Raw genomic sequence first — 25,606 nt, forward strand, 5'->3', positions numbered from 1 at the left:
TGACCACCAGAGGGCAGATGCTCAACACAGGAGTTATCCCCTAGTGGTCAGTGTGCTCCCACAGGGGGAGCACCACTCAGCCAGAAGCCCTGAGCGGGAGCCACTCCCACCTCCACAGCAGCACTAAGGATGTCTGACTGACGGCTTAGGCCCGCTTCCCTCGGGGAGCAGGCCTAAGTCATCAGTCGGACATCCCCTGAGGGTTCCTGGACTGCGACAGGGTGTGGGCTGGGCTGAGGGACCCCCCACCCCCACCCCAGTGCACGAATTTCGTGCACGGGGCCTCTAGTACAGGCAATAACAGCCTGGGGCCCTGAATTGAATCACCGTTCCAGCCTTTCCTCTGTGGCACTGCAACTCCACACACCCCATGAGCCACAGAGGGGGTGAAGTACCTGCCAGAGTATACAGCTGCCCACAGCCCAGCTGTCCCGAATGATGACCCGCCCCTCAACCCCACCTCCCATACTGGCCAGACACAAACATCCCAATAGTCTCCTTCCCATTGCATTTCTATTTCTGGAGTGCCTTCTGCCCCCTCCCTAGAGTACAGGTCCTTGAGGGCTGACGCCTCGGTCAACGAATGCACTGGGGGCCCTCTTCAATGTTGGCTGATGAATGAGTGAGTGAATGAATGAGTCAGTGAATGGAGGAGGTCAACCCTTCCAAGTGGAGTGATGCTTATGGTTTCCTAGGTGCCCACCTCCTTGCCCTCACTGTTACAGTGCCCCGCACGGTCTGCTGGGGGCACGCACGCGCTCGGGCCTCGCGACCGCTCCCCGCACGTGGGCGTGTCCTCCCTGGTCCGGCCCGACGGAGTGGGCGTGGTCTCTCCGCTGTGGGCGGGCGTCCCGGCGCGCACCGCTCTCCGCGCATGCCCCGTGAGGGCCCCGCAATGGCGGCGCCCGGGGAGCAGCTTAGGAGGCGGAAGGCTGCGGACGCTGGCCAGGAGCCTGCGACTCCGCCGGGGCCAGGGCACGACCCCGCGGGCTGCCCGGCCCGCCTGCGCGCGGGCACCTTCTGGCTGACCAGGATCGTGCTCCTGAGGGCCCTCGCCTTCGTTTACTGTGAGTCCGCGGGGCCTGCGCTCCGTCGGTACCGCTCCTCCGCGCGCGCACGCGACTCCAGCCGGTGACTCTGCCTCGCACAGTCCCCAGGCGGCTCCCCATATGCGCCCCCACCACGCCACGGCCCGTGCACCCCACCGCGCGACTCCCTCCCCTCGGGTCGCGGGATCTGGCTGAGGTCTTGGGGAGCGGGGGTTGGGGGGGGGGGGCGGTAGGTTTGGTCTTTGCAGGTGACTTCTTACCTGCGCCCACTTCGCCCTCCGTTGCCTGCCCCCCTCTTCCCCAGTCACACCCGCCGGCCGTCAGTTGCCGGGACCCAAGTCAGGACCCCAAATGGAGCAGGACTGCGCAGGGCCCCCTCGCAGGACCTCGGCCGGCCTGGGGCCGCGCTACGGAAACCCGAGTTCATTAGTCCGCTATGGGCTGGGGGCCGCGAGGACGTGGGTGCCCAGCGCCCTGGGCAGCACCCCTTTCCTGGACCCCGGAGCAGCCCAGCCGCAGAGAGCAGTGTCTGCGCTCTGTGCGCCTCCGATTGCGCTCCGAGCGCATCCTGACCGGTGGGCAGCCCCTGTGGGACCCGGGGCCGCCGGGACTTTCATCACCCCCGAGGCCCAGCGGGTCCGAGGCGCACCCCACCCCACCCTCGCCTCCTCAGGTTCACCAGGGGTTTGTTGGCAGCTTTGAGACAGCAGGTAAAGCGTTCGCATTACCTGGGGGCTGAGTGACACCCACATCTGAAAACCCGGCAGGCAGCAGTACGGGGCCTGCCCAGCCAGCCTGCGGAGTCCAAAGAAGTCAATCTATGCCCAGGATACCAGCCCTCGCCCTGGCGGCCAGCACGGAGTTCGCCTCCCCCACCCCAGTCCCGACACTCAGAGGGGCGCAAAGGCCCTGAGCACTGAGCAGCAGGGAACACACAAGTAGTACATGCTTCCTGAGCCCGACCTATAGTCATGACTAAAACCAAACTCTGAGATTCTTAAACCTGTAAGTGAGGGGAGACCAGAGGGGATGGGGATGGGGAAGGGGATGGGGAAGGGTTCCAGGCTGAGTGGCCTGGGCTGGGTGAGTGGTCAGTTAACTTCCGTGCTGGTCCCTGGCAGTGATTGTGTGCTATTGGCACTGCAGGGCCCAGCTTCGTTTCTAAATCTCTTCCCTCACACGTGAGAGAAAGAGAATTGCCGCTCTTTGGACAGTGACCTCCCATAAATGGGCAGCGTCCCAGGCGGGTGAGGCTGCGGGTTCCCTTCCCCGGGATAACTCAGGCAGTCTCCTGGCGCACAGTGACACGTGGTTGTCACTGCAAGGCTTCCTTGGGGGGACTCCATGTGTCACGGGGTTGCCAAATGGGCGTTCAGCTCAGCCCTCTTTCTCTTTTAAGTTACATAAAAAAATAGTCCTTTCGGTGTTGCTTTATCCTCCACAGGATACTCATTCTAAAGGTTTGAGCTGTCACTTAGCAAAAGATGAAGTCAGGACTAAGTGAATCTGTGAGACTTTATTAGACCTTGGAAAAGGGAGCCTGTAACAGTGGAAAAACCCCAGGGGCTTCGCTTGCAGAGAGAGAGAGAGAGAGAGAGAGCACAACTTTATAAAACCTGGCCCTCCGCTTTCAAGTGAGCAGGCCGCCTTTGATCTCCACGGGGATTCTCTGTTCAATTCAAAAGGAAACAGTTTTGAGCCACAGGGTCAAGCAGATATAGTCTGTGCTGAGCACAGAATGCTTTGCTTTGGCAGATGCTTTTTTTTTTTTTTTTTTTTTTTCTGTCTTGCAAGTACACTTGGGGTAAAATCGGTATTTTTCAGCTGTACGAAGGGGCCATTTCCCCATCTTTCAGGGACGGGTTGTCTGGCTGAGATGGCTCGGGGATCCTGCACTGCTCTCTCTCCAGTGGGTTCCAGATCTCCCGGGACTGTGAGCCACTTCAGAGTCCCTGGAGCCCCGGTGATTGTCCAGGATGCCATAGGGCTCTTCACACATTTCACTTGATGTTGAATTTTATCGTTACTCTCATGGACTGCTAAGCCCACCGCAAGGCTGAATAATGGGCCCTTGCCCTGAGCCTCCTTCACTCTCTATGCATTTAGAATTCTTAATGTGGCTAACATACCAGTCTGTTCGTCCACCTGTGAGCTCCTAGCAGCATAGTCAGTGTTTTATTTAGACCCCGCTGTCTTCCAGGGATACCTCCTGCTCCGTAAAATTTCCTTGACTTTGCACACGGTCTTTATCATTGTTCCGTGCGACCACCGGCTACTCTTCCAACCATGTTTTCTTCCCCTCTCTTGCCTGCTCCTGCAATATCCTTAGTCCCTGGGTGTGAACATTCAGTTCACAGACTGCACCCCTGCAAGGCCCCCGGGTCCTCCCTCCAGTTGTATTCACAATTCCTCAGATCTCAGTCTTCTTATTTCTTGGCTTATTCTCTCTTTTTGGTGGAATATACCCCCGAACAACTTTTAAGAAAGGATATGGAGAAGGTGGCTTTGATGTCTTTCCTTGCGTGCATGGAAATTATCAGTTTGCCTGAGTCTACAAATCTTAGGCAAAGCAGTTTTCCTCAGGACTTCCTGGTGTTGAGAAGTCTTCACACAGTCTGACTCCTGCTCTTATGCAAGTGCCTAAAGGGAAACTCTTCTATTCACACACTTCTGACACCAAATGTGTGAGTTTTTTCCTCACATTAAACAATTCTGACAGTGACTGCCTGGCATTAACCAGACCCCACAGGCTGTCTCAGTCCCATAAGATCATTCCCACTTCGGACTCTAGTCCAGCGGTTCTCAGCCTGTGGGTCGCGACCCCGTTGGGGGTCGAATGACCCTTTCACAGGGGTCGCCTAAGACCATCGGAAAACACATATATGATTACATATTGTTTTTGTGATGAATCACTATGCTTTAATTATGTTCAATTTGTAACAATGAAATTGGGGGTCACCACAACATGAGGAACTGTATTAAAGGGTCGCGGCATTAGGAAGGTTGAGAACCACTGCTCTAGTCACAAGTTCAGGTGGTCACCTGTGCTTTTGACTGACCAGCTGTAAACCAGCGTTCCCATGAGCCCTGCTCGGGTTCCACAATGTTCTAAAAGGGCTCATAGAACTCAGGGAAACACTTATTTACTGCTCTGTTATAAGGATGCAACTCAGGCAGAGCAGATAGAAGAGGTGCTCTGGGAAGGTGCGGGAAGGGTGCAGAGTTACCGGGCCCTCTCCAGGAGCACCACGTTCCCAGCACCTCTACGTGCTCAACAACCCAGAAGCTCTCCAAACCCCTTCATTTATGGTTTTTATGGAGGTTCCATTACACAGGCTGGTTGATTAAATCATTGGTCATTGGCTATTAGCTTAGTCACCTAGCCCCTCTCTCTTCAAGAAGTTTGGGGACAGGGCTGAGAGTTCCAGACCTGGTAACCAGCGCCCTACTCCAAGGGTCACCTCAGGGGAATGAATCCAGGTATCACTGAAAGGATTGTGCTAATGAATAGCAGCAAATGCTCTTCTCACCCCATCACTAAGGAAATCCCAGAATTTTTAGGAGCTCTGTGCCGGGACCAGAGATGAAGACCAAAGAAATATTTATTGTCTGACAATATCACAGGGACCTATTTTTCTCTCTGGAAGCTTTTAGAGCCTCCCATCCTTGCTCTGGTCCTTGTTATTTAGTGGCAGGTCTATGTGAGGTCCCTTCCTTGTTTCTTCTCAGGGACCCTGGGGAATTCTCTGCCCTATTCTGGACGTTCTCTGGTCCTATGTAGTCTGCTGACTTGAGCCCGTGTCCCAAACACCCCATTTGGGGACCACCGACCCAGCTCGCCTCCCTGTTTGGGTGGGCCCTGCAAAGCCACTTCACAAAGCTAAACGAGGGTCTGATGGAGAAGAAGATGGGCTCCTCGCAGGTCCTGGGAGTTGTGTCCCCATGCGGAACCCACCTCTGTGACTGCTGGGACCATCAGAGTAGTGGTGACTGTGCCGTGGGCATTGGAGCCAATGAAGGACTTTTGACACATGAACAAAATTGCTTATCTCATCACATTGTTACCTCAGGGGCCCCTGGGACAACATTCTTTAAAAATTCAACTTTGAAAGTATCTCAAAGCTAGTTTCTGGTCAGCTCTAATTTCTGGTTTGCTTATAGTACCTTTTTTTGGTTTAGATGCATCTTGTGATACCATGCTTGTCATGTATATTTTGATTTCTTGCAATTACTCTATCCTCTTTCTTTACATTACATATAGCAGAATTTTATTACCTTTCCCCCTCCATTAATACTCCTTGGTTGAGTACTGTGCTTGGAGGTGAATCTCAGTTGCACTTTCTAAAAGGGGTAGCTTGTTACACTTTTGGTTACGACAAATCAAGTCTCCTGGGATCGATCTTGTGGCTCAGCCTGGCTCCCAGATGGCTCCCAGCGCAGGATTGAAGTAGCAGGGCAGAACCATTCACACCCACGTTTGCTAAACTCTTAGCTGTTCTTTGGAAATTTTGAGGGAAAAGTGGAACCAAAAGAATCCTTGAAATCTTGCCTCATTCTGTGTTGTTCTGAGCTTCTGAGAGTTTCTGGGACATTCCTTCTTGTTCTCCAGGCCACTCAAATTCTAATGAAACACTCTGCTTGGTTTTACAAGCTTCTCTGTAAAATGCTTCCCGTTTGTTTAAAAAACAAACCCCACTGCCCTACCTCTGAGCTCTCTGCAGCACAAGCCTTTAAAGAAAAAGTATCAGGCTCTTCTATCAAAGCCAGAATTTAACCACCGTCACTAAGAACTGCCTGGTGGAGAATGACATTTTAGGGATGATTCTGGTTCACTTTTATAGTGATTTATCTGAAAGAGAAAAGTCATTTTTTCTTTTTTCTTGACTTTATTGGGTGACATTGATGAATAAAATTTTGTAGGTTTCAGGTGTACAATTCTATAACATATCATCTGTATATTGTGTGTTCACTATCCCAAGTCAAGTGTCCTTCCATCACCATTTATCCCTCATTCCCTTTCTTTTTTATTTATATTTATTTTAATTCTCACCCAAGGATATGTTTTTATTGATTTTAGAGAGAGAGGAAAGGAGAGAGAGAGAAACATCAATCAGTTGTTTCCGTATACATCCCAACTGGGGATTGAACCCACAAGCTTTTGGCATACAGGATGATGCTCCAACCAGCTAAGCCACCTGGCCAGGGCTCTTTTTTATATTTAAAGAATATTTGCAGACATCGTGATAATGCATGTATAGGTATATAGATGGCCTGTTCACCTATCCTCGATCTCTCTCTGGGCTACCCCATAGGGAGCAGCTGAGAAAGTCTTCATGCCTCACCCCCACCTCTTCCTGGACTGGGGCTAGGGCTAACCGAGCCTTCCTAAGGTTGGTTGGTTAGTTTAACTTTGAGATCCTATGATTTTTTAAAAAATATATTTTGTTGATTTTTTTACAGAGAGGAAGGGAGAGGGATAGAGAGTTAGAAACATCGATGAGAGAGAAACATCGATCAGCTGCCTTCTGCACACCCCCAACTGGGGATGTGCCCGCAACCAAGGTACATGCCCTTGACCGGAATCGAACCTGGGACCTTTCAGATCACAGGCCGACACTCTATCCACTGAGCCAAACCGGTTAGGGTGAGATCCTATGATTTTAAAAAAATTTTGTTTATTCTTTCTACTTAATCATTTCTGTGACAGGAGTGGACATTGAAATAGTTTTATTTTTCTGAAATTGGAATCCAGTCTGCCTTCTTCTTTTATTTTTTATTTTTTCTAATAAATAAGCTAGGAAGTTTCCTATGCTTTTTGCCTTAGAATTACTTTTTAAACTATTTAATTGGTGAGACCGAATCTCATTTTCCTTCCAGAGCTTTGGAGTGTGAATTGTGGTTTGGGGGAGGAAGGACACCCAGCTGTGCAGCCATTGATAATTAGGTCCCGTGTGGAAGGGCCCAGGTGGGTTCTGGAGTGTGTAGGACCCGTCCGAGTCAGGAAAGGGACACACACACACACACTGGGTGGCAACGGCTGTGGGGAGCTCTCTGCTGCCCTCCCGCCCGACCTTCTGCCGTGTCACAGCCTCTACATCTGCTATGTGTCTTTGTCAGGCTCTACGTTTCCTGCCCGTTCTCTGTCCTCTGGGAGCTGGTCATGGAGTCCATCCCATGCTCCCAGCGAGGGGAGGACTCTGCCACCCTTTGGGGGAGGCATCGCCATTATTTGGAATTCCTCTATGAGGAAGATGTGTCTTCTCCCTGTGTATCCACCTTCAGAGTGAATTTCTCTTGGGGTTGTGGTCCAATGCTGTTACCCATTGTGGTGTCAAATGTCTGGCTCGGTTGGTGATGGGTCTTCCCACTTTACAGAATAAAGTAACCTTAAATTTTAAGGTTACTTTATTCTGTATACAAGTCCTTTATCAGATATGTGATTCGCAATATCTTTTACCAATATCTTTTACCCTGTTCTTTATTTTCCAGCACTTCCTTCCTTTCTGGTCCTATAGGATGCGACAGGCTCCTTTCATATTTCCTACTTAAAAACTGCCATTTCTCCAGAAGCCCTGGTTCTTTTTTATTAGAGTGCTAGACACTCAAGTCTGGGTGTCCATTGCTACAGGTGTCGCTGCTTTCAGACCCTCTTAGTGGACAGAGCTAGGTGATGTGTGTGTGTACACCCATGTATGGTTGCTTCTCTGCATATCCATCCGAATATATGTTCAGGTAAATGTGAGATTGCCCTGGCATCTCCGAGTCTAACCCAGTGCACAGGTATGGACGGCCTCCCATTCTTGCTTGTCTGTAACTTTCTTCTCCATCGGTGAGAAATCTTACCCCACTATCCACCACAGTTTGTTTATTTGCTCACCCCCAGTACACATGCCAGGCAGTTTCAGAATTGTTCACCTACCCCCGTGAGAAAAACCAACTAGACTCCAATGTTTATATACAGTTCCTTTTGTCTTTGTCCTTACAGTTTTCACTCGGAGCATTTTCCAAAGTTACTTAGGCCAGCCCTCCCTTCACCCTCCCATTCCGTGTGGTCTGTTATACGTTTGCAATAGAGTTCATTTGTCACAGTCTGCATTCCATCCTGGCATCCCCTGACCTTCTGGCTAGGTTGTTTTGATAGTTTGTATACATTAAGGTTCATTTTTTGTGATGTACAGTTAGTTCTATGGGTTTTGACAAATGCTTAGTTATCCATCATCCAGTATTCTGTAGTATAGTCCTATCCCCTGAAAATCCCCTTGTGCACATAGTCACCACTTCCCCCCACCAGCTCCTGGCATGCTCTGATCTGTGCTCGATCCCTGTGGTTTTGCTGTTTCCAGTATGCCGTATGTATGGCATCCTGCAGTATGTAGACTTGGAGTCTGGAACCTTTTACTTAGCAAAATGCACTTAAGACTCATCCATGTTGCATGAATCAACAGTCCTGTGTTTTTGTCTCTGAATATTATTGCATTGTATGAGTGTATCACAGTTTGTTTATCCATCTCCATGTTGAGGGACAATGATGTTTGTTTTCCAGTTTTAGCAATTATGAACAAAGCTCCTATGAACATTTGCATGCAGGTTTTTGTGTAAATGTGTTTTCAGTTCTCTTGGGTGAATCCCCGAGGGCATAATTGCTGGATCATGTGGTAAATCTATGTTTAACTCTACAAGAAACTGCCAAATTCGTCCAGAATGGCACACCAATTTGCATTCCCACCAGCAATGAATGAGAGTTCCTGTTGTTCTGAATCCTCTGGAGCATTTGGAGTTTTCAGATTTTTGGATTTTGGCTGTTATGATAGGTGTGTGTTGATATTGCATTGTGGTTTTAATCGGCGTTTCCCCAGTAACAAATGATATTGAGCATCTTTTCATGTGTTTATTTGACATCTGTGTATCTTCTTTGTGTGAAACAATGCCTTCAATGTCCGTTCATATCTTTTGCCCATTTTAAAATTTGGGGTTTTGTTTTCTTATTAAATTTTAAGGTTACTTTATTCTGTATACAAGTCCTTTATCAGATACGTGATTCGCAATATCTTTTACCAATCTGTGGCTTTTCTTTTTATTCTCTTAAAGTATTAATTACAGAACAAAAGTTTTTCATTTGATAAAGTACAAATTTATCAGTTTTTTTCTTTCATGGGTTATGCTTTTGGTGTTGTATCTAAAAACTCATTGCCAGACGCAAGTCACATAGATTTTCTTCCAGAAGTTCTATACTTCCATATTTTATATTGAGGGCTACTGTCCTTTTGGAGTAAATTTTTGTGTAAGATGTGAGGTGTGTGTCAAGGTTCATCTTTTTGTATATGGACATTCAATTGTTCCAGTACCATTTTTTGAAAAGATTGTCTTTGTACCTTTGTCATAAATCAGTTGACTGTATTTGTGGAGATCTATTTCTAGGCTCTCTTTTCTGGCCCATTGATTTATGTGTCTGTCTTTTTGCCAGTATCACACTGCCTTGATTACTGTAGCTTTGTAGTAAGTCTTGACATTGCATAATATGAGTCCTCCAACTTTGTTCTTTATCAGAATTATTTTGCCTATTCCAAGTTGTTTTTCCAAATAGACTTTAGAATCACAAAACATCTAGAGAAAACAAACAAAAATCTAGAGAAAAGTTTGCTGGATATTTTGATTGAGATTACATTGAGTCTATAGGTCAAAGTGGGGAGAATTGACATGCTGACTCTTCAATCCATGAACACGATGTAGCTCTCCATTTATTTATTTTCTTTCATCAATGTTTTGTAGTTTTCCACATACAGATTCTGTTAGAATCTGTTAGATTTTTACCTATGCACTTTTTGGTGCTATTGTCATATTGTCAACTATTATAAAATTCAGATTATAGTCGTGCATTGTTGATATAAGAGGAATACAGTTGACTTTTTGTATTAATATCTTGTATTCTGTGACCTTCATAAACTCACTTATTCTAAGAGTTTGGGTGTTTTTTTAATAGATTCTTTGGGATCTTTTTATATAGACAATCATATCATCTGTTAATAAAGACAGTTTCATACCTTCCTTTCTAATCTATATGCCTTTTCTTTCTTTTGCTTGCCTCATTGTACTACCTAGGACTTCCCATACAATGTTGAATAGTAGTAGTGAGAGAGACATCCTTGCCTTGTTCCAAATCTTAGGAGGAAAATAGTTGCTCATCTTTAAGTATTTTGGATGTTTTTCATAGCTACCCTTTCTTGTTTTTCATAGCTACCGTTTATAAGTTGATGAAGTTTCTTTTTCTTCCTAATTTGTTGAACATTTTTATCATGAATGGATGTTGAACTTTGTCATGTGCTTTTTATGTGTGTGTTGATTGATATTACCATATGGGCTTTTTTTATTTAGTGTTAGTGTGGTGAACTACATTCATCAATTTTGAGTATTAAACCAGCCTTGCATTTCTGAAATGCAATTGTTGTGATATATTATCTTTTTTTCTTTTGTGAGTTTTAGTAGTTTGTCTTCCAAGTAATTGGTATATTTCATCAGAATTGTCAAATTTATGATCTTAGAGAGATTATAGTGTTCCTTTATTATCTTTTTAATGTCTGTGGGATCAGTAACAATGTTTCCCTTTTTTAAAAAAATTGATTTCAGAGAGGAAGGGAGAGGGAGGGAGAATAGAAACATCAATGAAGAGGAAGAATCATTGATCGGCTGCTACCTGCACACCCCCTACAGCAGCGGTTCTCAACCTGTGGGTCGCGACCCCTTTGGAGGTCAAACGACCCTTTCACAGGGGTCGCCTAAGATCATTGGAAAACACATATATAATTACATATTGTTTTTGTGATTAATCACTATGCTTTAATTATGTTCAATTTGTAACAATGAAAATACATCCTGCATATCAGATACTTACATTACGATTCATAACAGTAGCAAAATTACAGTTATGAAGTAGCAACGAAAATCATTTTATGGTTGGGGGGTTACCACAACATGAGGCACTGTAATAAAGGGTCGCGGCATTAGGAAGGTTGAGAACTACTGCCCTACAGGGATCGAGCCCGCAATCCGGGCGTGTGCCCTTGACTGGAATCAAACTTGGGACCCTTCGGTTGGCAGGCCGACACTCTGTCCACTGAGTCAAACCAGCTAGGGCTAATGACTTGGTTTTTTAAAAATATGTTTTTATTGATTTTTTAGAGAGAGAGGAAGGAAGAGGGAGAAAGAGAAACATCCATGTGAAAGCAGGGCATCTATTGGCTGCCTCCTGCATGCCCCCTACCAGGGATCGAGCCTGAAATCCAAGCATGTGCCAGGATGGAGAATTGAGCCAGCATACTGTGGTGTGTCTTAATGTTCCATGTATACTTGAAAATTACATATATATATGTGCTGTTAAGTAGAGTGCTCTAAATATGTCATATAGTTGTGTCTTGCTTTTTTATACTGTATAGCAATCTGTGTCAGTTGGGTCAAGTTAATACTAGTATGTGTAGAGAATATATACATATATGTACTAGGTTAGTTCATTTTATTTATACATATGCTTTGTTGTTAGATTCATGCACATTTAGTATTAAATAGCCTTTTGTTGATCCCTTATCACTATGCAATGCCCTTTTTTGTCATTTCTTGCTTTTACATCTATTTGGTCTGATATTGATAAAGCCTTCCAGCTTCTTTGGATTAGCATTTGCATGATATCTTTTTCTGTGCCTTTACTTGTAACCAACCGACGTCTTTATATTTAAAGTGGATTTCATATAAGCAGAATAGACCTGGGTCCTGTTTTTTATTCAGTCTGACAACTTCTATGTTTGCTGATGTGTTTAGAACATTTCCAGTTAAAGTGATGGATTAAAGTCTACCATTTTGCTAGTTATTTTCTATTTGTTCCTCCTATCTTTGGTGCTTTTTCCCTGCTTTCTTTTTGCTTAAATGAGCATTTTTTTATGATTTTATTTTAGTACCTGCATTGATTTATTCCTTAAGAATTGTTTTAAACATTTTTTCTCTCTCCCACAGGATTTACAATATAATACATTCTAAGTTAGCCTGAGTCTACCTTCACATACTAGTCTGCACTTTCTGTGTTCTGTGTAGTGTAAGGTCCTTCTAACAGCATATTTCCAGTATCTCCCTTCAGCCTTTGTGCTGTTTCTTACCTATTTTGCTTCACTCATGCTGTAAACACACAGTTCATTGTTGCTGTGTGCTTTGGACCAGGGCTGCCCACTTTCCTGAAAGGGCAGGTGCTGACTGTTACACCCGTGAGCCTAACCCACCACCATGTTCTCCATCTCAATCTCTGCTTCCTGGGATGCATTTTTATTCACTATCGAACGCAGTGTTGTTTAGCTTGACGCAAAGTGCAGCTTGTGCCTCCTTCGGTGAGTGTGTTCTCTACCCAGCGGTGTCTCAGTGTCATCCCAGCACTCTCTATGGAGCTGCCCTTTACTTGCCTTTCCTCTCTTGGTTTCCCTGCTCTTCACGGTCACAAACAGGAGGGCTGCGCTCTCCCTGTAGCATCTCTGTGCAAAGCATCTCTGTGTAAACACTGAAGTCCAGAGGACGTGACTGTGCTGTCATAGGAGTGGGAGTTGTTAGAAACTAATTCAGAAACTTGTGGTTTGAATGGAGGGCAATCCTGACTTACATGTGAACATTATCATAAGCTTCAAACACTGTGGGTAGTTCCAGGAGTAGCACCATTGATCAGACTCATGGGTTATTAGGATGTATTTGTGATGGGAATACCTGTTGGTCCTTACCCTCTCCTGTCCCTTCCTTCTTAAGAGGAATCTTGACCAGCTAGTATCAGGGGTCACAGACCAGCATTCCCATCATAAATACATGTATATATACACTGTATGTACACATATACAATGTGTATAAGTAGGTATATATAGGTATATAAACATATACACATGACTTCTCCAGGTTGGGTCTTCCAAAATTTCCCCCAAAATTTTGAGAAATACTCAGACCCTGAGTTCATGCTTTGGTTCCAAACCATTAGTCAGACTCTGCCTCATCTTGCCCAGCTGAGTCCCCACACGTTGGAAGAGCACTCACTGGTGTCCACGGATGGTGTGTTCCTACTCATATTCCTTTTATCCTTTCCTTTTTCTTCCAGTTGTGGCATTCTTGGTGGCTTTTCATCAGAACAAGCAGCTGATCGGGGATAGAGGACTCCTGCCCTGCAGGGTGTACCTGAAGAGTGTGCAGCAGCACTTCCAGGGGCGGGTTGGCTGGGACGCCGTGAGCTATGCCCCCACCATCCTCTGGCTGCTGGACTGGTCACACATGGACTCCAACCTGGATGCCCTCGCACTGCTCGGGTTGGGCACCTCGTCTTTCATCCTGGTTACCGGCTGTGCCAATATGGTTCTCATGACTGCGCTCTGGGTCCTCTACATGTCCCTGGTCAATGTGGGACAGATCTGGTAAGTGGGAAGAACTGGGCACACGTGAGCCAGGCGTGCTGTACCTCAGCATCTAGGGCAGTGGTGCTCAACCTTCCTAATGCCACGACCCTTTAATACAGTTCCTCATGTTGTGGTGACCCCCAACCATAAAATGATTTTTGTTGCTACTTCATAACTGTAATTTTGCTACTGTTATGAATCATAATGTAAATATCTGATATGCAGGATGTATTTTCAAACGACCCCTGTGGGAGGGTCGTTCAACCGCCAAAGGGGTCACGACCCACAGGTTGAGAACCACTGATCTAGGGGATGTTACACACTGCAGAGCAAACCACCACCTCCTGGCAGCTGGAGGGATTGAGCAGGCTTTCTTCTTACCTTAGTTCAGGAGAATATCATTATTTTAACGAGGCCATGGTAGCAACTGCTAATTGCCAAACAACCAAAATGCAGGAGCCTTTGTTCTTTGGGAGCAGTCAGGGATTCTGCTGGGAGTGGCATGGCTGCTCCGAGACTGCAGGGCCAGCCTCCTGGCGCCAGCAGACTGTGAGATGGAAGTGGAAGTCACTGGGTGAGCTTCTGGTGACAGAGTGGAGTTGTTGCTCCTTACCCTCTCCTGTCCCTTCCTTGTTAAGAGGAATCTTGACCAACTAGACCAGGGGTCACAGACCAGATCGGCCGCGTTGGGGAGAGTCGGCTTCAATGCCGAAGGAACCAGAGGTGGTGATGGAGCTCCATGGAGGTGAGGAGAGAGGAGAAGTCCTGTGGGAATGCGCACAGGGCACATGGGCGTGTCAGGGCAGCCTGTGGCCTGGATGAAGTTGGGCCCCTGGAGTGTTGTTTCAACTGGTCAGAGGAGGGGGATCCCGCTCTTCTTCCCAGTTCTGGGTTCCACAGTAGGGAAGGTCACCTACCAGAGGACACACAGAACACTCTGGAAGATAAGACCAAGCCCTGACAGAAGGCTCTAGGAAAGGGGTGGGTGTCTGTGTAGACATGCAGGAGGTAGGTATGCAGGTTGGTGTGGGATGGGTTTCAGTGTACATGTGTAGGAGGTAGACATGGGGGTGGATGTGTAGACATACAGGAAATAGACATGGGGGTGGATGTCAGTGTAGACATGTTGGTGTCTGTGTAGATGTGCACGAAGGAGATGTAGGGTCAGTGTCTGTGTAGACATGTAGGAAGTAGATGTGGGGGTGGTTGGTTGTGTAGACATGTGGGAAGTAGATGTAGGGGTGGTTGGTTGTGTAGACATGTGGGAAGTAGATGTGGGGTTGGTTGGTTGTGTAGACATGTGGGAAGTAGATGTGGGGGTGGTTGGTTGTGTAGACATGTGGGAAGTAGATGTGGGGTGGTTGGTTGTGTAGACATGTGGGAAGTAGATGTGGGGGTGGTTGGTTGTGTAGACATGTGGGAAGTAGATGTGGGGTGGTTGGTTGTGTAGACATGTAGGAGGTTCAGCACATCTGGGGCGGCTGTTGGGATGGTCCTTCCAGGGCCCGTCTGTCCTCCGGGAGGAAAGCTTTGTCCATTCTGGCAGTCTGTTCTGTGCTGGCCCAGGGTGGAGAGGGTCACTGGGTCCCAGATCATGACAGTGACACTTCCCAGAGAGGGGTCTTTAACCAAGAAGGTCCAACTTCTGGGCGTGAGGAGCTGACCTTCAGTCCCCCTGTGGATTTATTTTGACTGGCCCCACAGCTGTAGCGTGGACTGGGGTCCCTGAGGCCATCCCCGCTGATCTCTGTCGTCTGTGCCTGGTCCCCAGTGCACATGCACACGGCTGTGAGAGGGCATCTGGGCTGGATCTTTCCGCGCCTCTTCCTGCTGTGGGAAGTGCTGGTTTGTTCTGGGCTTGGGTCGGGACCCGTGTGAATGAAACTCATTAGTGTGCAGAATGCGCTGCCCCCAAACTCAGCTTGTTAAAAATCTCAGCACCTATAATCCCCTCCACCCTGCCATCCATGGGGCCTTGTGTTGACGAGGTACTGTTGAGAGCAAGCCCCGTGGCAGTCAAAAGCTTGGGATTTAGGAAGAGACTTGGGGAAACTTCAGCACCTGCAACTGTGGCGTGAGTTGCATGCATTGGGAAAAGACCAAGGGCTGTGCCACTGTTACTCAGCTGTGGGCCTCTTTATGAGTGTCCACAGTCACTGAGTGGCCGACAGCCTGCCATATGGCACCTGCACTGTGTTCAATTCCATACAGAAGCTGTGCTGGTTTCCTAGGGAGGCGGAGATATTAAATATGATTTATTGCATTTTCTGTTTATAAAGGACAAAGCAGTGACCATGGAAATAGGGGCTGGTGCCTGGTAAGGTGTGCCTGGCTGTCTGAGGTGGGCCCTGAGCACAGTGATGCTTCCTTCACTTGCACCTGCTCCTTCCTGCATAGACTTCATGGTGCCGCCACTTCAGGGCATCAGACCCCGTGGCGGCCACAGATGGCTCCTGCCCGCCTGCAGTCTCCTGGTTAGTAGTTGTTTACCAGCGTTAAGAGGCCTCTGGCTGGGTTTTACTATGGTGTCCAAGGGGCTGCTATTTCTTGAGACCCATGAGTTTAATCCACCCTAGAGGGAGAAGTATCCTAGGTGCCTTTGTCCCAGAGATGGCATGCTCCATCTGTAACAGGTGGCACGGATCATGCCTTATTGTACCTGGCAGCCAAACCGTATCAACTTTAAGTTTTACTTCAAAAGTATTTTTGACTCATGTCTGGGATATACTGTCGGGTATGATTAACCCCATGCTTAGTCTAAAAACGAGTCTGAGCACATTTGACCAAAAATACAGGCTTGTGTTTTTTCATTGGGAAAGATATTCTGCTCCCCTACCCTTGGGTATGTTACAAAATGTGATTCGAATTAATTGAAGCTCGCTAAAGCAAAATAAAACAAATGATGCCCGAGATGTTTTAGGTGGAAAATGTAAAAGAAGAAAACATCTGTCAACAGAGACCAGTGGTGTATTCACCATGTTCCTGATGCCAGATGTCCATGGTCACAGCTGAACTGTGGGGCAGGTTTGGCACAGGCTTGGGGGGCTGTGAGGTGGGACTCCATGAGCACCAGGTGGGTGGTTAGCACAATTCAGGTGCCCTCGACCCTGACAGTGCCTGAGGTCAGCTTTTGACCCGTTTCCCTGGGGATGATAGTTTTTGAGTTGTCAGAGTGTTATTGAGAGCTTACTGAGAGAGTGCGGACCACTTAAATGGAAAATGGGCTTGGTTTTTCTGATACCCTGAAATGAAAATTAGACACAATCTGTTCCTTTCATGTCTCCTTTATTTTAAGTTGAGAGGAAAGAATATTTGTTTGGGATGAGATGCTCAGATAATAGACACCGTTGATGGAACGTCTTTCAAGTGTTGTCCAGCTGGCGTCCCGTGGCAGGGACAGGAAGCCCCCGTGGGGCGAGGAGGCGCCAGGCAGGTGCACATGGCGCTTCGCCGGCACTCGGCCCTGCATCGGGTTGCCCAGCTTTGCGGGGTGCATGCTGTGGCCACTGCTTCACTTTCTCTCCCTTCGTGACCAGACCAGTGCCGTGACAGCTTCACAGCGCTGGAACGAATGTCTCAGCGCACGTGGGGACCCTAAACTGCTGCCAGGGGAGACAGGTAAAACCCTGTGCTCAGCGGTGCTTTGAGTTTCCAAGGCCAGTGTCCCGGGGCCATACATGACATCCTGCACATGGGTGAACCATGACTGCCCTTGCTTCGCTCTCCTGACTGGATCCTGACACTTGCCGAGGCAAGTGGGAGCCTAATGAATACACTTCATGATGGCAGTGGTTGAAAGGCTTCATCCTGGGGAGAGTGGCTTCAGTCATGCAGTCTGTGCTTCACAGGCTAATAACCCACATTCTTGGAGGCAGCCATCCCACACCCCAGGAGAGCAGACCTTGTAGGGTCCAGGTTCAAGTAGATGGACTGAACGTAGGCCTGGGCAGTTCAGAGCTTGGGGATGGGTCAGAGAATCCCTTGGGTGGGAGGGAAAAGGAGGAGCAGATTCACTTCCTTTGTGACATTTTCTTAGGCTCTGATTATGTTCTTGTTTGATTGATGGAGGCACTCTCTGCCTTCTGAGGATGGGCTGTGGGAGACAGCTGGTCAGGACTTTCTAATATTGGTCCTTTCTTCGGGACATGGGAAAGGTGGCTGGACTCGGGACTGTATTCTACAAGACAGGGAATATGAATGCGGCCCAGCGCCATGTGGCCAGACATTCCTTTATGTTGGCTGCTGTGAGCGGGCAGTTAGAACGCAACAAGGCTGTGGGCGCAGGTAGGGGTGCAGGGTGAGCCCGTGTGGAGGCTCAAGGTTTCTGAGGACACAGTGCCAGGTGGCTTTGGGGCCTCAGCTTCGTAGGAGCCCACTCTCTCTCGTTATCAGTCGAGTGTGACTGGAATAAGTTTTGATTGATAATGCTCAAGTACAGTAGTGATGACAGGTATCAAAGTCGTCCTGAGGATAATGGGGCGGGGGGGGGGGGTTAGTTAAAGGACCACTCTTGGTTCCTTTTTATTTAAATAAGGAGGCCTTGTTAGGAGAAGGCACAGAATTGTGTCTGTTGGGATGGGAGACAGAGGCAGCCTGGGATTAGATCGGGCAACAAGGTGCCTCAGATTAGGTGGCAGGCACCCACTGCTATGGACCTTTAACCCTTTCTTCTCAGATGGGGTTGGACTGAGGTAGGGATGCCTTTGAGAACTCACCTTGGTTTCATTCTTCTTACTGAGAATTTGAGTCTGTCTGCCCAGAGATTGCCAAAAGCCCCCAGATGTTGCATCCAGTGGAAGGAAGTGTATGCTGTCCTGACCCGGATGGCCACTCCCTCCTGGGGCCCCAGCCTGCACTCTGCTTTGGGTGCTGGTAAGGAATGGGCAAGGTTCGAGGCGGCTCTCCTGACAGGCGCAGATACTGGTGCTGTCTGGCCACCTTGACTTGTCTTTAATTTAATAAACTTCACTTTTTAGAACAGTTTTAGATTTATAGAATCATCACAGAAATAGTGCAGAGAGTGTCTCTGTACCCCACTCCAATTTCCCCTATTTTTATTCTCTTTCATCAGATGGGACATTTGTCACACCTAATGAACCAGTCTCAACATAGTATTATTTATTCACATTTCCTCAGTTCCTTCCCAATGCTCTCTTTCTGTCCCAGAATCCCACCAAGACCCACATGTTTGGTCTTCATGTCCCCTTAGCTCAGTGGTTCTCAACCTTCCTAATGCCGCGACCCTTTAATACAGTTCCTCATGTTGTGGTGACCCCCAATTTCATTGTTACAAATTAAACATAATTAAAGCATAGTGATTAATCACAAAAACAATATGTAATTATATATGTGTTTTCAGATGGCCTTAGGCGACCCCTGTGAAAGGGTCATTTGACTCCGAAAGGGGTGGCGACCCACAGGTTGAGAACCGCTGCCTTAGCTCCTCTGGGACCATGTCTCAGACTGTCCTGCTTTTGATCCGTCGGCCGCTTTGAGGAGCACTGGTCAGGTGTTCTGTTGAGTAGGCCTCTGTTGGGATGTGTCTGATGTTTTCTCGTCATTGGCTGGGTGTGGGTTTGGGGAGAAGACCACAGAGGCACAGTGCTGTCGTCATCCATTATATCAAGTCTGTGCCATCAACATACCTCATCTCTATGATGCTGACCTGGTATCCAGCCAGGTCATGACTGTTAGGTGTCTCCACTGTGAACCTTCCTTTCCTCCCAAGTCTACTCCTTGTGTTACCTTTGGAGGCATCACTAGCACAGCCCACATCAGGGCTCCTTGTGGGTGGAGCACCTGTCCTTTGCCCCCATGTTATTTATTCAATCATTGATCAGTATGGACTCCTGCATACATCTAAGTTCATCTATGTTGGTACTTCAGTGTTTGTTCTATGTCTCTAGGAGTTTAAACATCTTGGGGATCGGTGACATTTCAGAGGAAGAGGTAGAGTTTGGTAACTATTATTGCACTAGAGGCCCAGTGCATGAATTCATGCACAGGTGGGGTCCAGCCAGCCCGGCCCCAATCGGGGCAGATTGGGGTCGGGCTTGTTGGGAGGAGGAGACAGCGGCAGGTTGGCTGGCCGGCCTGGCCTTCCCCCCAGGCCAGCTGGGGGGAGGGGCTGCAGGCGATTGGCCAGCGGGCCCCGCCCCCAATTGGGGTGGGGGGCAATGGGGGGGTCAACGGCCAGGGGAAGGGCCAAGGGAGGTTTGCCGGCCAGCCCCACCCCCAATTGGTGTGGGGGGGGCTGATCAGGGGTGGAACTGATTGGGGGGAAGGGCCACGGGCTGATCGGAGTGGTGGGGGCCCATTGGGGGCAGGGACAGCCGGAGAGGAGGGGCCACAGGCAGTTGGCCAGCCAGCCCTGCCCCTGATTGGGGTGGGGGGGTGCTGATCTGGGTTAGGGCTGGGCTGAGGGGAGGGGCCGTGGGAGGTTGGCTGGCTGGCCCCACCACCTGATCGGGCCAGTTCTGGCTGCAGCGGGCATCATAGTGACTGGTTGTTCCAGTTGTTACAGTGTTCCAGTTGCTGGCTTTTTATATATAGAGATAAAATGTAGGTGATCTTAAAGAAGGACTTAGCCACCATTAACACTGTTAGGCTCTGATTATGTTCTTGTTTGGTTGGTTGAGGTGCTCTCTGCCTTCTGAGGATGGGCTGTGGGAGACAGCTGGACAGGCCTTTCTAACACTGGTCCTTTCTTCTGGACGTGGGAAAGGTGGAACCTTATTGGAAATCCTAATTGTGACTTCCGCCCTAGTTTCTCCAGTTAATTTAGCATCGGCTTTTCCAAAAAGCTGGATTTGTGATCTTTTTGTCTCTGCTTTACTTTGGCAATAATCCTAGAGGGCTTCTTTGTTGCTATTAAGGATGGCTGCATAACCATCCTTCTCTCTTCCCCACCTTCCTGGCCCCCCCAGAAAGAAGAAAGGATTATCTCTAGAAACTTGGACCGAGGTTGGGCGGCTCAGGAGGTCGCTTCCTGTGGAGGAAGCTGCCTCTGGCACGTCCCTCTGACACGGGACGGTATCGACTTCAAAGAGTGCCGAGCGCAGATGCCAGCAGGCCCAGGAGATGTGGAGGGGACCGGGGTCAGGCTCCGCTCTGACTGTTGAGGATGAAACCCTGATTTTAGCTCTGAGCCTTAATACAACGCCGTTCCATGGCTGTCCCTGCCCTGGTTCATAGCCCATCACTTTCATCAGGTATAGATACATTTGATGCATAAAAATGAATTTCTCCTTCGGATTTATGAGGTTCCAGGAAGCAGAATGGTGCCATTTGCTTTGGTAATAAGGGTCAGGTACCCAGTGCCAGGCAGGGGCCCAGTCCCAGGTGGTGAGGGAGGAGAGCAGGGCTGTAGGCCCTTCCATTCTTGTCAGACAATTGTGCTCACAAAGGTCCAGCTATCTCAGAGCTTCCTCAGCTGGGCCCCAAGAAGACAGCCCTTCTCACCCACAGAGAGGCCCTTCCCGCTCCTGCACCTCAGCACTGAGATGGCCTTGAGGTGCTACGGGGCTTCACTCCCCATGGTCCTGTGACGAGTTTTTCCAGCAGAGGTTGGGGTTGGGGCAGGCTAGATGCCAACTGACTGTGTGGGCACATTGAGGACTGCTGTTTTAGTTCCTGCGGCATTTTCATCCTGAGCTGCTTCTGTTTGCCATCACCACACAACCAAGGGCTTCCCTGTGGATGACAAGATCAGCACAGACATGCGTCAGGAATCAGGGCGGCTTAGAAGAACAGGCTTTATTACTAATCCCTGTCTGCCTGCTTCCTGAGTGAGCCTTCGGGGGGCTCTGTGCTTGGCAAGAAAGTGGGGGGAATTCTTACAAATTCACAGCTTGCCTGTCGACAGCCAGGGTATGAGCAGAATCTGTATAAAAGCCTAAGCAACCAAACAACCGGTCGACCAGTCGCTATGAGATGCACTGACCACCAGGGGGCAGATGGTCAATGCGGGAGCTGCCCCCTGGTGGTCAGTGCACTCCCACACTGGGAGTGCTGACCAACGGGTGCCAGATGCCAGGCTCACGGCTGGCAAGCGTAGCTGTGGCAGCACTCGCCTCTCCCACCTCCGCGGCAGTGCTACCGAGCAGTGGCAGGCACGGCAGGGCCTGGATGAATGGGAGCAGCGCTGCCTGGCCCAGGCTCGGGCTCCTCCCTAGCTGCCTGCTGCTTCGTGCACTACTACACCCTCGGGGGATGTCAGACTGCCGGTTTTGGGTTTTGGTCCGATCCGCACAGGCCAGGCCCAATCAGGCCTAAACCGGCAGTCCAACATCCCCTGAGAGGTCCCAGATTGCCGGAGGGCACAGGCCAGGCTGAGGGACCCCACCGGTGCACGAATGCATGCACTGGGCCTCTCGTTTAACAAATATTTATCCATAAAGCCTTTTTACAAAACAAAACAGTGCTGGAGGCCTGATGTGCTTTTCTAGTCAGAGGCCTTCTGTGAAACTAGGAGCCTCATGCAGAAGTCACTGGGGTAGAATGAGCCCCAAGGGGCGTGGACAAAACCCGCTTTGTGTGGTGGGCAAGTGTTTTAGCCTGGACGTTGCAAGGCTCTGCCCCTTCACAGGAGACGGTCTTCCTCTGTATAGAGGCCCTGTCTCTAATAGGCAGGCAGGGGTACTGTGTTAATACAGACCATTTGGGAGCAAAATCTGGTCTCTTGGAAAAAGGAAGGGCTTGAGTTTCTTTAAAGAACAAAACAGTAGAAAAAGAAAAAAAACAACAAACAGTAGAACGTCCCCAAAATAGCTCCATGGACAGCCATCTCCTAAAATAAGTTCCAGCTGTTAAAAAATATAATAAAAGCTATAAAAGTAATAAAGGCATTTTAGTTTTTCATGTAATTAGATTTACTTACCTCTATTTAAAAATCTTATATTAGGCAGCCTTGAAATTCAAAATGCCAAAACAGGTGAAGTTACGAAAGAACACATTTTTTAATACCCTCAGTAAATGTGATCGTGGTAACAGCGCAGGCCCGTGCCTGGTCTCCACGGGCACCGTGTCCTGTGGCCCAGGCTGCGAGGCCAGCCCTGACCTGACCACTTCCATCTCTTCTAATCAGTCCTGATAAAAATGGGAAGCATTTCATTCTTGATGAGTTTGTGAAAATCAGCCCCTTCCCCTCTCCATCAACAAGGTGATTTATTGGGAGAAGTTGCTGGGTAAACTTGTTTCTTTCATTAGCCAGTGCAAACACTGGCTGTTTTAAAAGTTTGAACTATGGAAACTTAGAAACCTGTTCAAAAGTAGAGAGTATAATGCAAAGAACCCTCACACACACGTCTGTCCCCTCTCCTCCCAACTTGTCTTTTCTGGAGTAAAGAGCAAATCCCACCTTGTGTTATTTTACCTGTAAGGAGTGTGATTCTCTGATGGGCCAGGATTGTGAAAAGTACCATCGCTGCCAGGCCGCCAGCACCCCCAGCTCTGAGAGAATGGCCACCTGACAGCTCGTCCTCAATGCCCCATTGCTTCCGTGCCCTTCCGTGTATTACTCTTGCTCCTAGGTCTGCATCTGAACTTTCCACAGTGGAAACACACACACATTCAGAAGTGGGCGGTGTAGAGAGCCCTGGGACCTGCACCGGCTCTCCAGGCGCCCAGGGCTGACCCTTCTTCATCCTCCAGGGGTCCTGCCCACTCTTCACTGAGGGCTCTGTGCAAATCTCACCTGATCCTTTCTTTTATACATAGTTGTTTCATTAAACAACTACTTTTTAAAGCATCTTTATTGAGGTATAATTTGCATACCATTAAATTTAACCAGTTGAAGTATACTTGTCAGTGGCTTTATATAGTCACAAAGTTTGCAACCCTCACTAAGGATAAAACGTTTTTGTCACCCCCTGTAGAAGCCCATATGCCCCGGTTCTCCTCACACACACCCATTTCTCCCCAGTCCCCGGCACCACTGACCCACCTCTGTCGCTGTGGACGCACCTGTTCTGATGCTTCCCATAAATGGAGTCTCACGCCGCGTGGCCTTCCGTGTCCGGCTTACCTCACACAGCACGGTGCCCTCGGGGTTCATTCACACTGTCGGGTGTGTCCGTTCCCCATTGCTTTTCACTCCTAAAACATAGGCCATGATGTTTGTAAAGATGGGCGTGGTCTTTTTATCCCAGTGGCAGACCTTGTTGTTAACTGGGCTGGAAGACGGGCCAGAGCTGCACAGGCGTGGGGGGCATTTGTTCCAGGGCCACATGCGATCCCCACCTTAGCTGTGCTCCATTACGTTGTAGGATTTACAGTCTATGATTTGGGCTCATGTGTCTCCCCTTCCCAAGGGTGCAAAGTGAGCCTGCATCACTGAAGCCCCGGGCCAGTGTGAGGACTCGGGGTTCTACTTAGATTCCAGATGAAGACAGACCTCAAGCCCTTAGAGAGGAGACAAGCCCCCAAATTCCTTTAATTTAGGGCCTTTTCTAATATGTGCTCAGGGTAATACCATCTTTTAAATTTTCAGATTCTAGGGTATGACATTCTTACATTGTTTGATTGCAATTGTTTACTGCAGGAAAACCAAGTATTACATTTACTTTTTTCCAAAATATTTTTTGATTGGCCTGTTGTGGGGTGGGGCTGGGCATGAAAAGGCTTTTATCCCCCAGGGCAGCCTGGTGGGGCTCCAAACCCCCACTCAGAGCAACTGAGGGTGGGTCTCCCCTCCACACTCATCTCCACTCAGCACCTGAGGACAGACCTCCCCTCCACTCTCCCCTCCACTCAGCACCCGAGGATAGGTCTCCCCTCCACTCAGCAACTAGGACAGGTCTCCCCTCCACACTCATCTCTACTCAGCACCTGAGGGCAAGTCTCCCCTCCACTCTCCCCTCCACTCAGCACCTGAGGACAAGTCTCCCCTCCACTCTCCCCTCCACTCAGCACCTGAGGACAGGTTCCCCCTCCACTCTCCCCTCCACTCAGCACCTGAGGACAGGTTCCCCCTCCACTCTCCCCTCCACTCAGCACCTGAGGACACATCTTCCTCTACACTTCCTGCTGTATTTAACGCTCATAGCTCTGTGCCCTGACCCCACACTGTCCTCGGGTCATGGACATGGGCTCTACTTAGTGGGGTAACACAATGCTTTAGTCTTATACATTTTTTGGCAAAGCATGCCAGATTTTAATACATTTTTCTCCTTTTGTTTTTCAGGTATTCATTTGGTAAGTGAAAATCATTTAGAAAAAACTCTGCGAGAGTTAACATTTTGTATTGGGGTATGTATCCTCCTGCCTTTTTTTCTGGCTTTCTCATTGCTTAAGCATCTGTCATTAGCCTCAGGTTTCACCATGTTGTTCTGAGACCATGTTTGTTATCTAACCTGGACTCCCGCCCGCGGCCAGCCTCCTGCCCAGAGTGGTGGACTGACACGGAGGAGGGAACTCATGCAGTTTTAGGCTCATGCGCATGGAACCGTCTCTGTGTTACTGGGTAGAGTAGTCCCACAATAGTGACAACAAGTAGTGGTCCCATCAAATGTTATGGATCCATCCCCAACCCTGGATGAATGAAAAGGCCTACGACGTGTGTTCCCCTCTCCAGGCCCCACTGAGTCCCCAGTGGACACAAGCCCATGGACACCCTACCCAGAGGAGGGGGAGGACTTCAGGTTCCCCCAGCTGTAGTCTAAGGGAAACGCTGCACCCAGAGTGAGCATGCAGAGTAAGTAAGGTTTTTGTTCAGAGATGAATGGGCAGTGGGACCACGGCCGCTGTCTGGGGACAAGCAGAAGACAGCCCCTAAGTGAACAGGACTGGACAGGGCCAGCCATGGCATAGGTTACATTTGGGTCTCACCAGCTTGCATGCCATTACAACAAAGACATCAGTGCTCTCCGGCATAACAGAACCCAGATAGCCCCCAGCTTGACATCCTCATGTTCAGGACACAGTCCCCAACCACACAAGAAAGAGAGGACCGGGACATCAGGCCCATTCTGGAGAGAATAGGCAGTCGACAGAGGCCAACCCCAAGATGACTAGATGCTGGGTTTTCAGACAGGGTCTGAGCAGCTGCCAACACTGTGTACCGAGGTGAGGGAAACCAGGCTCCTGAAGAAGAAAAAAACATGCCCTCACAGCAGAAAATCTAGAAAAGAACCGAGTGGAAATTTCAGAACTGAA

At 48.7% G+C, this 25,606-nt stretch overlaps 1 protein-coding gene across 3 annotated transcripts in view; it reads left to right on the forward strand.

The window, feature by feature from the left end:
* The first annotated feature begins 864 nt into the window (after positions 1-864).
* Positions 865-25,606, forward strand: part of LMF1 (lipase maturation factor 1) — a 108,527-nt gene continuing 83,785 nt past the window's right edge. For 2 of the 3 annotated variants that reach the window (XM_036303104.1, XM_036303105.1), the window contains exons 1-3: positions 865-1,067; positions 13,162-13,471; positions 24,636-24,646. In XM_036303104.1, the coding sequence (XP_036158997.1) occupies positions 875-1,067; positions 13,162-13,471; positions 24,636-24,646 (514 nt within the window). In that variant the 5' untranslated portion in view covers positions 865-874. Of the gene's footprint in view, positions 1,068-13,161; positions 13,472-24,635; positions 24,647-25,606 lie in introns of those variants that run through there. The other variant, XM_036303106.1, reaches the window with a different exon arrangement.

This window comes from Myotis myotis, unplaced genomic scaffold (genome assembly GCF_014108235.1).
Source record: "Myotis myotis isolate mMyoMyo1 unplaced genomic scaffold, mMyoMyo1.p scaffold_m19_p_35, whole genome shotgun sequence".
Taxonomy (NCBI): domain Eukaryota; kingdom Metazoa; phylum Chordata; class Mammalia; order Chiroptera; family Vespertilionidae; genus Myotis; species Myotis myotis.